Consider the following 14,753-nt stretch of genomic DNA (forward strand, 5'->3'; position numbering starts at 1 on the left):
TAAGTGTATTTAACTGTACTACTAACACATTACATTTCAGGACATAAAAACCCTCTTATAGATAGCTCTTTGAGGTAATCTTTGAGGTGTCACAGCTTTTCAGCTGTGTGTGAGGTTACTTACAGTCATTTTGCTCAGTTTAAAATGACTTATGATTCTCTGGCAAAAATAATCAGTCAGTATTGGTGATTTTGTACAGCTGCTAGAATGCACTAGTTTGGTAACCATATATAATAAAGCACATAACAGGAACTTCAAATACTTTACTTTCCAGTTGTTGCTGGTGAGTACACATTAAATAACTGCCGTCCTTAAGGATAATGACTTTTAATTTGCCTTTGGTACAGATAAAGGCAATTTCGGTTTTACACAGGTTTTTAAAAAGACATGACAAGGTGAAACAACAGCACTGAAAGCTTTACATTACGTATCAGGTTTGTGAGTTGCCAAATGTCTTTTGAGATTCCCTTGCTGGGAGAACTCTCGGTCACAGTTTGGACACTTAAACGGTTTCACTCCATTGTGGCTGAGCGCGTGTCTCTTCAGACAGTTCAGCGTGAGGAAACGCTTCGGGCACTCTGAGCACAGGTACGGTCGCTCCCCTGTGTGCGAGCGTGTGTGCACATTTAGGTGACTCTTGCTGGAGAAGCCCTTCCCGCAGTGGGTGCAGGTGTACGGCATCTCGCCCGTGTGAGAACGAGTATGCAGCAGCAGCTCCCCGGAGGACAAAAATGACTTCCCGCACATGGTGCACAAGTAATTCTTCTCCCCTCTGTGCATCTGCATGTGCCTTGCGATGCCTGCTTTGCTGAAGCCTTTCCCGCAGATCATGCACAGGTTGGTGGGGCCTTCATGCAGGCGTTCGTGCTGCTTGAGCGAATAGTTGCACAGGAATCCCTTGTTGCACTGGCTGCAGATGAATATCCGTCCTCTCTTGTGGAGTCTCTGGTGCTGGTAATAACCTGACGAGCTGGTGAATCCCTTTTCACATTGGCTGCAGTGGTACGCATAGCCGTGGAGCTTAATGTGAGTCTTCAGTTGATTTGGATGTTCAAAAACCTTTTCACACTTAGGACATCTGGTTTCTTCTTCCGTGAAGTTTTTGTCCACAACTCGTGTGCTCAGAAACCTTTTATCTTCCCCCGTGGGCTCTTTGCGTGTGCGTCGTTCCTTGTTTTCCAAATTGTCCTTCTGCTTAAGTTCCCGCTTTTTTTCAACACCATCTTTTTGTTTGCGTGTCCTCTTTTTCTCCGAGTTGCCTCCTACTTTCTTCTTTTTGGCGTTCAAGTCTTTAGTCTTCTGTTGGCTGGCTTTTTTCACAGCTAGTTTTTTCTGAATGGGAGCTGTTACGTGGTGCTCACTCTGGATGTGCTCTTGGACCTTCCTCTTTATGCGGTGAGCGAATGAACACTGGGGACAGATGAATAAACGAGACAGACGACCTGGAAACAGATTGAGAAACAGCAAGTTAGTAAAATAAAATTGACCGATTCTCGACCAATCCTGGTCTGCTACTGCAGCTGATTTTGTCTAACCTGATTCCCTCTTTGGCAACCACTCCTCTGCAGCAATGTCTGAGCTTTGACTTGAATCTTCTTCTAAATCTTCCAATGCGAGGGTCTCTTCCTCATTGTCATAATCATCGTCCTCACTGTAAGCCTCAGTGAACTTCTCAACTGTTTGGACAGGGAGGGCCAGGGTGGACAAAAGGATATCTTCCTCGTTGATGGAATGAGCTGTAGTAGAGGAAGGGGCTTTTTTTTTTTTTTTTTTATTTGTTGTCAAAGAGAGAAAACAAGACAGGATTGTCACAAAATGAGCAAGACAGCAGGGAAGAAACAAGAAAACAGAGCCTTTTCACACCTTGATCTTTTACACCAATGGAAACTACTTACAGAACTTTGTTCCTTGTGTCTTTTCTGTTAAACTTACCAGAGCTAAGAGTCCCCAACTGTCTGTGATGAAACAGCAGAGTCTTCAGAGCAAAGGGTTCAGACTGATGCTGTCCAAATTCTTCTGACACTGATGTTGTTTCAGTGAGCCATGCTGCTGTCTGAGACACACAAAGAAGACAACAGAGATGCAGGTTGGCAAGTGAAACAATACCATCCAAAGCAAAAGCACAAAATGACGAAAATCCAGTGACAATGTTTGATGTTGTGGGTCAAAATAATCTTTATTTTAGTTGAGAAACAACACAGTGAACTTCTGATTTCATTTCATTTTCCTTTTAAACTGAAAAACAAGAACCAATGTGGCTGCACAATTCATTGTTACATATTCATTACATACATTGTTACTAGCCCATTAGAAGGATTTTGTTATTCGCTACAGCCTTTGCTAACTAGCTAAAGTATGCCTTCAACATCCCGCAAATGCATCTTCCCTGGAGGACAAAAACTGCAGAGCAGCTTGGTCACTTTTTTTTTTTTTTTCAAAGGATAGAAGTTGGCCTCAGTGAAAAATGTTACTTAATTTACAATACCTGTTATAATCAAAAGATACACGCTTTTTATTCAGGATTAATAATGTGTAAAACAGTGGGAGATGTTTTGTTGAATGTAACAGGTTTGGTGTCAGACAGTACCTGTTGCAGATCTGGTATGGGCAGCAGCTGCTCCAGCCTGGACAGGAACTCAGACACCAGCTGCTGCAGTCTTTGGTCATAGTTAGAGCCGTAGTTTGCAGGAAAAACCTCCTACAGAAACAGTCAGAGCTTTGGATTTAAATTATCAACACATTGCTGCTGTAAATGGTTGATAAAGATATTTAAGAGATATGTATTTCTCACAGATAGACTCACTTGGAAGAAGATCTCCTTTTCAAAAGGAACATTCAAAAGGTTCTGAACCAGGCTGGCAAAGTTGGTGTAAGAGGTCTTCAGTATATCAACACTGGCCTGTCACGAAGTAAACAACAATAAAGTTGTTGGGTTAGAGGTTTCCACTACTGTGTTTACCTTCGGTTTGTATTCAAAAACAGTAATGGCATAACAGATCATTTTTTGTGGGATTTTTGAGGACTATGAGAACTTCCTGGATTTCTAAATGTATGTGCTATCCATGGTTTGTTTATGGAGCAGCTCTGAATATTCTTTAAAATCCAACCATTTGGTCAGTGGTGCTCAGTTCAGCACTGCAGGCGTGGATTTTATCCAGGTGGCTCTGGATGGTCTGCAGGTTGGCGACGCCATCACCACGACACAGTTCCAGAACCAGCTGCAGTGGGGCAAAGGTGGGAGACAGGTAACTCAAAAGAGCACGACACAGCAGGGACAAGATTATGAGAAACCGGGCAATAGTATGATAGTTGTTGTATGTTAAAAGACAAACAAGATACACACCAACAACAAAGTAATAAATGAGGAAATAGGAATATCTTTCCTCACAAGTAATTAATTTCAAAATCGTGAAATGATAAATACTAAAGTGAATGTTCAACTGCACTTTAAGGACTTCTCATCCATGTTGGCTAAAAATTCATTCTTGATAGTTGATAATCATATTTGATCAAAAGCTGTAGAAAAGCTAGTGAGTGGACCTGAAATGTTGTTTTTGTAGAGTAAAATACATCGTACATCATTATGAGCCCTGACAGGTGAAGTGAATAACACTGATTATCTGGTTATCATGGCACCTGTCAGTGGCTGGGACATATCAGGCAGCAAGTGAACATTTTGTCCTCAAAGTTGATGTGTTAGAAGCAGGAAAAATGGGCAGCGTGAGCGACTTTGACAAGGGCCAAACTGTGATGGTGAAGGTAGGAAAAAATAAACAAGTAAAATGTGTCTCTTGTGGAGCCACTGAGAGAAACAAATACCAAACAGCACCATCTTGGCATCACTGACACACATATTTAATAAAGCTGACAAAAAGTAGTTCCTCACCCTTGCACTCAGGCCCAGGATGAGCTGAGCTCTCTGGCTGGGACTCAGGAGCTCTGGGACGATCTCTGTCGCCAAACTGATGAAGTCCACCAGTTTGTCATACTGCATCACTCTGTGCTGCTGAACTACTTGCCACATGAAAGCAGACATAAGTCTCACTGGAGGGACAAGGAGATGTAAGGAGGCCGGGGGAAGAGGGGGGCCTGGAGAGGACATTTGAGACAAGCGTACTCGAATGAATGAATAAAGTACATTGTCTCTACAGAGGCTCAGATAATCATTCACAACCTATTTGACCACAACTGTATTCAGCATTAGCAAGCTAACGGTAGCTTAAAAACATTAGTAACTCTAAAAATGACCGACTGCGACCACTAACAGACAACTTGATACATAATCGCACAAACCTTTGCTTTTCCACGCCATTCTTTGGTTTAAAAACGTCTTAACAATGCACAAAATACCCCTTCAGCATACATTTTACAGAGCAGGGAAACACATTCACAACTTCCGGGTAAAACGGATGTTATGAAAACTGTCTTGCTGTTTGCGTATTCCTTCAAAATAAAAGCTGGAACGTCCAGTTCTGTTCTATTCAAAATAAATGTGTCGTTGTGATGTAATAATGAACGAAACTATCAAAAAATAAACAAGAGAGGAGAGGAGGCAAATTAGTCACGAACAGGTGGCTGCGTGTGCATACTGGGAAATAGTACATATTGCCAGTAGATGGCGCACATTTGTTTTTGTGCTATCATGGATCTTTTACCCTTTCATTTATTCATTTGCACTGCTAAAAAAATTCATATAATGCAACCTAAATCCAGCGGCCATGCAACAAAGTCCTATCTTTTTGAAGCTTTGGGGGATTTTTAAGATAGCTTTACTATAATTTGGTTTTTAATCGCAGTTCAATAATAGATTAAATCTGAGCCACTGGTAAAGATGCTCATGCAGCATGTAATGGATGTTAATCAGCCAAACGGAGTAGTGATAGATTAACCACTGTGAAATTCCCCAACGCACAATTTACTAAAATACTGGACTTAAGTACAAATTGTTTTACTTTACTTGAGTATTTTCACTTAATGTAACTTTATGTACTTTTACTCCATCTCAGAGGCAAATATTGTACTTTTTACCTAACTATTTTTCTGTAAGCTTTGGTTTCTAGTTACCCTTTTCCTGTAGGCCTACAGGGAAACCATGTAAAGCCAAAGTTGGTGAATCTTTAATTTAGCTTCTTCACCTTCAGGGTGCTGGTATTGTGAATGCTGGCTCACTGTAATGCTTTACTGTCACACTTAAAGGAACTCAACCATCATTCATGTTATTAGTAACATCTGGGCTTTCTCTGCTATGACAAGTCAAAATTACCACTGCAAAAAGGGCGTATAATATTTTAATAATGTGGTATCAAAACGATTCATGTCTAAAAATCAACCAGAAAGATGTGATATGTCATACAATATTACATTCATCATGAACGGGCTCATCTATTTATTTACCAGTGTCTATACTCAAAATAAACACTTTAAACGAGTTTACTTAAGTACATCCATTCAGCTTGAAGTAAATACAGGTTTTAGTATTGCACTTTAATGGGGGAAATACGTAGTGAAGGAAAGTACCCAAAAAACCCCACAAATTTTTCACTTAATTATTTTTAAAAAAGTACCAAACTGTTTCTTCTTTTGCTTAAGATCCACTGGGTCAGTCATGTGACCTTTTTTTTCTACATTCAGGAGGATTCAGGAGCCCCCTGCTCCACCAGGTTGTATCATATGATCATCGGTGTGAGATACAATGGTAACACACCCAGTTGTTTCTTCACGCCCTGCCAGCGCTGACGGCAGCCTGCGACTCCTCACTGTGCAACCCAGTCTCATGAAAATACGTGTGGGATTGCATTAGAAGGAAATCAGCAGCTCAGAGTTGTTAGTTTCACCCACCGAAACTGGTTTTGTTATTGATACAGCTAAACGCTCATTTGTGCGCAAACGTGGATAGTACGCTTGGATACTTGTCGCCATGGGAGGAAGACGCAAAGATGCATCACGATATGACGAGGACTACACCTTTGTCAGTCCAGTTGTCAAATATCTACTCTTCATATTTAATTTAATATTTTGGGTGAGTGTTTCTTATGTTGTTAAACTTAAAGGTCTCAAAGATATCTCAGTGTGGCGACCTTTATTTACTATCCTCTGTGCGCAGGTTAATCATTGTGCCTTTGCAAGCCAGATTGGTTCTCCGGTAGATTAGTATTAAACTTTTTACATTTTTTAATTTAAAATAAGAATTATTTCAGGTTACAAATGTCAGACTTACTGTGTTTCCTACTTCTGTTTAAGCTAAAAGAGTGAGATGTAGATTTTGTCTGCTGAGAGTTGAAGCACTCACTTTATTTGACTTAGTTATTCATTAACTTCTCTGTTTTTACAAAAAGTGAAACTGTGCCCAGGAAATGGGAGAAGGGAAGTTAACATACACAGCTGACACACACACACACACACACACACACACACACACACACACACACACACACACACACACCAGGTGTTTGCTGCTCAGCCATTTTACAGTGACCAAGTTCTTATTCTTACTTTGCAAATCAGGAATGTATTGTCAGATTTTGTCCCAGGGGATTTTAAGCTCAGAACCTGTTTGGCCCACACATATTGTGGTCAATGCATAACACACCTATACTCAGTAAACAAAGTGCTGTGGTTTTATTTCAGGCTAGTTCCTTTCATGACATATTCAGTTGCCAAGAAACACCAACTTTGATTTGTTCTGTGGTATTTCAAACTAGCTCTGGTGAACACAGCAGGTGATTCCATTGATTGTATTGTTAGTTGTACTGTCTGACTGGCATTTTGTCTCCCACAATATGATGTTAATAATTGCACAGCTTCAGTGTAAAAGTAAAGGATTCACTTTAAAGTAACAGCAAAGCTCAGCGGTTGGTTGTTAACAAACCAAAGTTCATATCAGTGGGTTTCAGTGCTCAGGGACTGTAACAACATAAGGAGATTTCTGACTTACAAAACATTTTAAAGCAGATCTGCTGTTGCAGATTAAACTTGTTGGGGTTTAGTGGAGTGTGCGGAGACTTTCTTGATTCTGATCGAGAAAAAACATATGAAACATTCAAATCTATTGAGAACAGAAGTTTCAGGTGTTTTTCAGTTTTCAGGAGTGCTTTTTTACATCTTTATCTGAGAGATCATGAAGTCTGCATAGCTTATCTTTATCCATTTTCAGCTTTCATCTTTTTAAACAAACCTGTATGAATGTGCCAGCCACGTTCCAGTGGTGAACATGACTTCTGGCCGTGTACAAACAGGATAAGGCTGTGTAAAAACTTGAAGCTCTTCAACTTGGAATGTGTTGTTGTCATTTTTGTTGCCTCAGGCTACACAGGCTCTGTATTGGACACACCAAATATTACTGCAAATGCACAGTTTCTGTCTAGATTGTCTGTAATCTCAGGAAATGTCCATATTTTGTCTTGGTCACAAGCTGTCTAGTGAGTTGGTACAATGATGATTAACCGAATAAGTGAATCAGTTATGTAGCCAATGCACGAATGTGATTTTGTTTTAGATCGAGCATAACATTTCACAGAACTGTTACATGTCATTAGACTTGCAGGCTTAAACAACAACATACATTATTGCAAAAAAATCTACCTGTTTAACTCAGGTGTCATGTCTATTTTATTCACTGTGAAACCAAACCTTTACAAAATGAGGGAGACAAATCTAGCTTTTCCCTCCCACCCCAAGAAGGTGCAGTGTCTGTGTGCTGGTAACTGGATCCATTTCATTCGGGGTGGGAAGAGTGTTTCTGAGGGCTCCCTATTATTCTATTGAGACCGAGAGAGGAGCGCTGAGTGAAAGGGTCTTTATTTTTTTAGGGAAAGGTACAGACTGCTGCCAGGTCGATTAAGTCAACTGAAAGCAGAGTGGATGGCAAAAACTCCTTATCTGCATTTCTAATGAGAATGTTGTGGTCCCCAGTTCAACACTGATTCCACTTGGCTAAACAAGCGTGGACTTTTTTGGAAAATAACCTTTTATACTATCAGCAAAACCTTTATGACTCAAATGTACCGATTAAGTGTTCTGGTGAATTGTGCCACTCCCTGGACAAGTATGAACATCACATATGGTGGTCTTTGGCTTCCACTCATTATGCCTCATACTTTGAAATGCAGTAATCATTCAGAAAAACTTAGGAAATCTTTTTTCTCCCTGTTTTCAGATGATCTCCCTGGTGATGGTGTCAATCGGCGTGTACGCTCGCATGATGAAACATGCAGGTAAACGATCCTTCTCTGATAGACCATACAGTCTTACTTCATGTTTAGTGTGAGTCGGGGGGAGTATTGAGTGTTAGGATGGTGCTTTTGCTCTTTAGCTTTGTGCTTCCACTGCTTTCGCCAAGAAAGATCTAAAAACACAAATCCATGTTTCCTGCTACTGTTTGGGAGGAATGATTATGTCATTTTAATACAAACACAGTTGCTCTCTTCATATCAGTCTTTGAACCCCTCTTTTCTTCTTCTTCACAGAGGCAGCTCTGGCGTGTCTGTCAGTGGACCCCGCTGTAATGCTGATGGTCGTGGGGGTCCTCATGTTCATCATCACCTTCTGTGGCTGTGTGGGCTCCCTGCGAGAAAACATCTGCCTTCTGCAGACAGTAAGTCAGGGGTTTTCTAACCAGACCGGGCTTTTAATATATTTTAAAATTATAGATTTTTGTGAGACGTGCTGTATGACATGCTGTCGAGGTAATGGTGTCAGATTCCAGCTCAGTCAACATCAGCTGCCAAATCATCTCAATAGTATTTTAGTTTTAGCTCAATAAAAACAGGGTTGGTGCCTGTGTGTACAATATTTGCACTTGTATACGGAATACTACTCATGACAAGTTAAAAAAAAACTGTTTTATAATGAAAAAACATAAAAGCAGTGTAATAAAATAAGAAACTCAGCCTTTATTGTCTTTCTATTGTAAGGCCCTGCTCTTAGGTTTCTTGTGTTTTTCTGTATAGTTTCTCTGAGTAGAAGTGATAACAAGTAACAGCTGAGTTTGCATGGAGATGCAGGATCTTGTGAAATCTGTCTTCTAAAGAATTAACCCAAAACAGATTTTTTTTTTTTACAGTGTTGTAACCATCTCTCTTTCCTCCCTACAGTTCTGTATCTGTCTGACAGTGATCTTCCTGCTCCAGTTGGCTGCTGGGATCCTGGGCTTCATCTTCTCTGATAAGGTAATGAAACAATATGGAGTATTTTCTCTATCAAAATAATGTACGCATAAATGTATTTGCTAGAAATGTTTTTTTTTAAATGTCTGTCATGTTTAAAACTTATTTAAAACTTCAGTAGATGCAAATGGTATTATAACTTGTTTATATTATAATTATGTATATATAATTATTATTACAATGACTGTGCCTTAAATGCTTTTAAAATGTTCTGGTGATTGATTTAACTAAATCCTAAATAAGATCTAGAAGCATTACAAAATATTTATTATAGAATATATATCTAGTCATCTGTACATAAAAAAAAAACTACAGTTGTTTATAAACTCTTTCTTAGGTTAGACTTTGCTTCATTTGTCCATTTCTAATTGTAAATTATGGCAAAACACTGTCCTCTCCTGGGCTTTGTCTGTAACTGCTGCTAGTTTTGCTGAAGGACTGTCAGATGTGATTTTGTTTGTTTAAGAAGAAGTTGAATTTATGATGTTAAATAAGAATTAGAAAAACTTTAGATAGAAAGTTTCTCAGGATTATCATATTTATCGTAACTGCTCCTAGTTGACAAAAACTTACGTCACATAAATTGGTTAATGGGTCTTTCTTAGTAATTCACCTAATGTGAACATGAAACATTTAAACTTTTATGACACAACATATAACCATTCTGTGTATGGTGAAAATGCATTTTCATACATACTCTTAAATGTACTTTTTTTCAACACTCTGCCAAGGCTCGAAATAAAGTGACTGAGATGATCAATGATGCCATCATCCACTACAGAGAAGACATTGATTTGCAAAACCTCATTGACTTTGGTCAGAAAGAGGTAAGTAATTTGACTAAATACAGACTTCATACTATACCCACTGTGGGTCATTATCATTTTGTCAGTATGAATAACAAGGCAACAGTAGCCTTAACAAAATGTTTGTAGCTAAATACACAGATACCTGACATATCTTCTAATTTCTTCCCTCTCGCGTGTTTCCAGTTTGGCTGCTGTGGTGGTGTGACATACACTGACTGGTCCCAGAACATGTATTTCAACTGCAAAGAGGACAACCCCAGCAGAGAAAAATGCTCTGTCCCCTTCTCCTGCTGCATCCCAACCAACGACAAGGTCACTCTCTTTAAAAGACTTATTAAAACCTTTTTATGTTGTTTGGTGTTGTTGTTGTTTTTTTAACCTGTTTATTTATTTGTGTTTTAACTGTATGGTATATGTACTTGAGCAGGTTATCAACACCATGTGTGGACACGGCATGCAGGATTTAGAGTACATTAAAGCTGGAGAGTACATCCACACCAATGGCTGCATAGACAAACTGGTGAACTGGATCCACAGTAACCTGTTCCTACTGGGAGGTGTTGCCCTGGGACTGGCCATACCACAGGTAGGATATACATACCAGTACACACAAATACACACATTGTGCTTAAGCCTTTTAAGACTAGAGACTTGCAGATGTAACCAACTGGTGAGCCCTCTGTTTGTGCTTTCTCTTCTGCAGCTGGTTGGCATTCTCTTGTCTCAGATTTTGATCAACCAGATCAAAGACCAGATCGAGCTCCAGAACTACAACCTCAAGCACCGCTCTGACCCTTGGAGCTGACCCAGGCCGGATTAGACCAGATTCTGATCAACAGCAACAAAAACATGGTGACACTAGCCAGTGTCTTTGCCAGTTCTAAAATAACATCTGTCATCTTTGCCTGGATTGAGCATTCAGTATCATTGCTCTTGGACTTAAAAACACAAGACTCGTGTTAAGCGAGCGTGTGGACAAACCATTAATGTGCTTTCAAATACTTTGCATGGAGGGCGAAGTCAGAACCACACAAAGTAAGCAGATGGGGGAATAGGACTCTGTCGCCGCCTACTGGACATAGACCATGTTTGAACTGACTGTATACAATAGTTAGTAATACCCAAAGCAGAGGCAGAGGGGGCTCATGGTCACATGGACAGGATCGTTGACCTTCACTTCAAAACTGCCGTCAGTATATCCATTTTTTTTGGTCAACTATATCTACGATGTTGCAAATGTCAACTAACTGAAAAAAGAATTGCATTTTTGAACATATAATAATTGTATAGACTTAATAAAAAAAAAGAATGTGAGACAGAAAGTCTTATGCATGCTCAGTAATGTTGCATATCGCTATGTGATGCGTTGGACATGTATTAATGGGTACCCTAATACATATGTTTTGAATTTTTAGTTAATACCTGTGTCAAATAGGAAATTCATTCTACTTGATACATTCCCAAAGATAAAGCATCAGTTATCATGTAGTTTTGTATACTTTCACAAGCTTATGTTAAAAGTAAAGTATTAAAGAGCCCCAGGAATGCTTTGTACCCCTGTTACATAAAAGGAACAGTATAACAGTATAATAAAGTTTGTTTACATAATGGTTTTAAGGTGTTTCATTTGACAATTAACTGAAAAGACAATGTTTGCACCGATGGTCTAACTCTCCATAGTAATGTGGCCATGTTGGGCAGCTCGGTTGTCCTGCGGAGACCTCACACTGCACATGATGTCATTTCCTCTTCACATTTTAGGCAGCAGACTGCCTGCATGGCTGCACAGCAGTTGGATTTTGTGGAGTGTGCGTCTCATGTCTGCTGCTATTATAAATAAATGTTTGCCAAACCACATGAGCTCTGTACACATATTCTGAACATATGTGGTGGCTGATATATTCTGAGTCCTGTATGCATCATTTCAATCCTATTCTCACCTCATCCTTTTTCTTTTTTTCTTTTTTTTCTGTAATCAGTTTCAGCCAAAATACAAAAGGATTGGGGAATTCCAGATTTACCACTGAAAGAAAACAGTAAGTGTGTGAGGTTCTCTAGTGTTGTTTTGTTGATGGGCCGGGGTTTGTATTTGTGACAAATCAGTGAGCAGACAGTGGTTAAGGGTTTTTTGACTTTGAAGATTTACTAGGAACTAAAACATGAACTTAATCTTACCCTCTTTGTTGCCCTGTTGTTTTGATACAGTACCAATCAAGGCTTGTACATTTCAGTATTTAATCTCTTGGTATCATGTGATAACTTGAGGCAAATTTTCCAGGTTTTTGCAAGTGAATAGCTGCCATTTCAACTCGAAGAGATAAAGTAAAGAGAGCTGTTTATTATAACATGATACATGATGATTGAGTCTTGACAGAAAGTCTTTGGCACTTGGTATCTACAGGGAGATTTTGGTAAATGAGTTGGGGAGAAGGTATGCTTAAAATGCAGGTGTGCTTTTGGATAGATGACACCAGCTGATGAGAACATCTGATATCAATAGACAGTCCCTGATAATGATAGCAAGGAAAATATGCATGAGAGAAGTGAATGCAGGATGGAGACAGACATTAACTACATGCAAAAGAATTGTCTTCTTGACTGAACATTTGCTAGAGCTTTATCTGATATTGTCATTCTTCACCCTCTGGCAAAAGGTGTAATGCAGCTAAGGGGTGGATCTAGAGGGCTGGAAACTGCCACCCCTAAAAATGCCTGACCACCCGAGCTGCCACCCCAGCTTGGTGTCAAATGCTGTCAAATTTAACACATTAATTTACATTACATATACATTAAAAATAATGAGTAAAAAATGATATTACTTTAATGATCTGTTATGGTCACATTTTAGTCAAAGTGATGTAGCTTAGGTTCAATAAAAAATACATGTATTTGGAAAAATGTCTGAAGATTTGGAAATAAAACTTTAGTTCAAATATCTTCATCTGGAGGCTTTTCCAAACAACTGTTGACATATGTGATTGTTTGCAATTAGATCATCATATATTTCTGCCACTCCTTACAGTCTCCATGCCAGCCTCATGAATATTTCTCTAAATCTGCCCCTGATGTAACTGTGAAGAAGCATAAACCGACACAACCTCTTATCTCCACCCCGTTTCTCTGCTTGGCAAATGAAAACCTGAGTTGTGAGACATTCCCAGCCTGAAACCTGATGCCTGTAATCTTTGGGAGCAGAAACAGTCAGCCTTTGACGCAAGTCCAAAATCTAAACATGACATTTCGATGTTAGTTTAAAGCTGACTGTAATTTTTCCCTTTCGCACGTAACAAAATCTACAGTATCAGCAAGCTGATGGCACAGAGGAGTGAAAAAACATTTGGGATGGCAGAGGTGCAACATGTTATAATTTAGTAAAAGCAACTGAGTGTAATGAAAAAGTGACAGTTCTAACAGCAGCTTACGGCTCTATTGAGGTCTCTCATGATAGTGAGTGTGTTTCTGTGTGTGTGTAAGTGAGAGTGAGTGTGTGTTGGCCTGGGCTCCAGGGCTCTGTGTGTGGTCCCTGGTTTTTGCCTCTGACTCACTCAGGCGGCCATGTTGCTGTGGATTTCTAAGAGGCCCAGACACACACACAGACTGAGAGAGAGAGAGGAGGGAGCAAAATTAACCCAGATTTACTCTCAGAACACCAAGAGAGAAACAAAGCCTCTGCAGCCATGTAAATACCACAAGTGCACTGTCCAATTAATGCGATAACAACAGCACCATGGTTGAGATTTGACCAGTTTGAAATTTGTTTTTGGCATATTCTCAAACATTAATAAAATCATTAAATCCGCATAAAATAAGGTCTTATGTGTTTTAGGTATGTTAATATTTCATGTTTAGCAGTGTTTGAAGATCCCTGCAGCCGCCTTAACCATGAGAGGAAGCCCAGTCCATTATGGAAGTCCCAAAGGAAACTGATTTAATGTATTAACTGTGTCCCTCTACTCCTTCCCTCCCACACACAGACACTCACATGCTCACTACTGCCATATAAACATGTTCACTAACTTTTCACAATGTCCTGTAAATCTTACACTATTATTAGGGTTCTGACTGTAATCATTTTAAGGCAAACAGCCACCAATATACAGGCATAAAAGGCATTTAGAAACATAAACAAATCTGTTTGACAGAATTTCTGATGTAGGCTATAACTTATTTTTATTATAAAGTCTTTAATAGAAATCTCTAATAGAAAGGTACATTGTATTCTATGGATGAGGACAAAGGAGATTACTCTTCAATACAGGCTTACATAATGATCTGCAGAAACAAACATCAGTGCACATTAGGCCACATGTACACTATCTGTATGTTGTATGGCATATCATGGTTTTCTTTTATGATATTGTATTATTATTGTCAAAGATGTGTACATTACATATACTGGGCATATATATATATATAATATGCTACATGTGTTTATATGTATTTATTATTCATACTTATAACTATAATTGTGGTATGTTATGTGGGCTAATATAAATATACAGTAATATATTTCTGGATTTATTTAGCAAAAATAGTATTTTTATAGTAGTAGTAGTAGTAGTAGTATATTTATTTCTTTTAAATACTTCTTCATCACCTCACTGAAATTCGAGTTTTTTTTTTTTAGTGCACACACATTTTAAATATATTTATGTGAATGGATTATGTAATATAGCTGCTGTGCATTGTTTTGTAGATTGGTAGTTCTGAGGACCACCTGGGGGTCTTTAAAGAGTTTCATAGAGCTGAGAGACATGGGTGACATGTTGAATAAAATCCT

At 39.0% G+C, this 14,753-nt stretch overlaps 2 protein-coding genes across 2 annotated transcripts; one reads left to right on the top strand and one right to left on the bottom strand.

The window, feature by feature from the left end:
- Positions 1-311: 311 nt before the first annotated feature.
- On the bottom strand, positions 312-4,420 carry LOC127359119 (zinc finger protein 883). The gene is made up of 8 exons (XM_051392843.1): positions 4,294-4,420; positions 3,887-4,089; positions 3,108-3,218; positions 2,804-2,899; positions 2,588-2,698; positions 1,933-2,053; positions 1,536-1,754; positions 312-1,442 (listed from the first exon to the last, which is right to left on the bottom strand). The coding sequence occupies exons 1-8, from the start codon at positions 4,310-4,312 to the stop codon at positions 424-426; spliced, it is 1,899 nt and encodes a 632-aa protein (XP_051248803.1). The 5' UTR covers positions 4,313-4,420; the 3' UTR covers positions 312-423.
- A 1,254-nt stretch (positions 4,421-5,674) lies between these two features.
- Positions 5,675-11,581, top strand: tspan33a (tetraspanin 33a). The gene is made up of 8 exons (XM_051392844.1): positions 5,675-6,019; positions 8,156-8,213; positions 8,466-8,593; positions 9,093-9,167; positions 9,896-9,991; positions 10,157-10,285; positions 10,401-10,559; positions 10,677-11,581. Exons 1-8 carry the CDS (start codon positions 5,918-5,920, stop codon positions 10,776-10,778), a joined length of 849 nt encoding a protein of 282 aa, XP_051248804.1. The 5' UTR covers positions 5,675-5,917; the 3' UTR covers positions 10,779-11,581.
- Positions 11,582-14,753: the final 3,172 nt, after the last annotated feature.

Source organism: Dicentrarchus labrax, unplaced genomic scaffold (genome assembly GCF_905237075.1).
Source record: "Dicentrarchus labrax unplaced genomic scaffold, dlabrax2021, whole genome shotgun sequence".
In the NCBI taxonomy this organism is placed as follows: domain Eukaryota; kingdom Metazoa; phylum Chordata; class Actinopteri; family Moronidae; genus Dicentrarchus; species Dicentrarchus labrax.

What these genes read in the sequence shown, in the direction of transcription:
- LOC127359119 (XM_051392843.1), bottom strand. An exon ending in CCATACCAGATCTGCAACAG is followed by an intron (nt 2,054 to 2,587) that starts GTACTGTCTGAC and finishes TGTGTGTCTCAG; the next exon opens with ACAGCAGCATGGCTCACTGA. An exon ending in GTTGCCAAAGAGGGAATCAG is followed by an intron (nt 1,443 to 1,535) that starts GTTAGACAAAAT and finishes ATCTGTTTCCAG; the next exon opens with GTCGTCTGTCTCGTTTATTC.
- tspan33a (XM_051392844.1), top strand. Translation starts at nt 5,918, where the DNA reads ATGGGAGGAAGACGCAAAGATGCATCACGATATGACGAGGACTACACC. An exon ending in ACATCTGCCTTCTGCAGACA is followed by an intron (nt 8,594 to 9,092) that starts GTAAGTCAGGGG and finishes TCCTCCCTACAG; the next exon opens with TTCTGTATCTGTCTGACAGT. An exon ending in TGGGACTGGCCATACCACAG is followed by an intron (nt 10,560 to 10,676) that starts GTAGGATATACA and finishes TCTCTTCTGCAG; the next exon opens with CTGGTTGGCATTCTCTTGTC.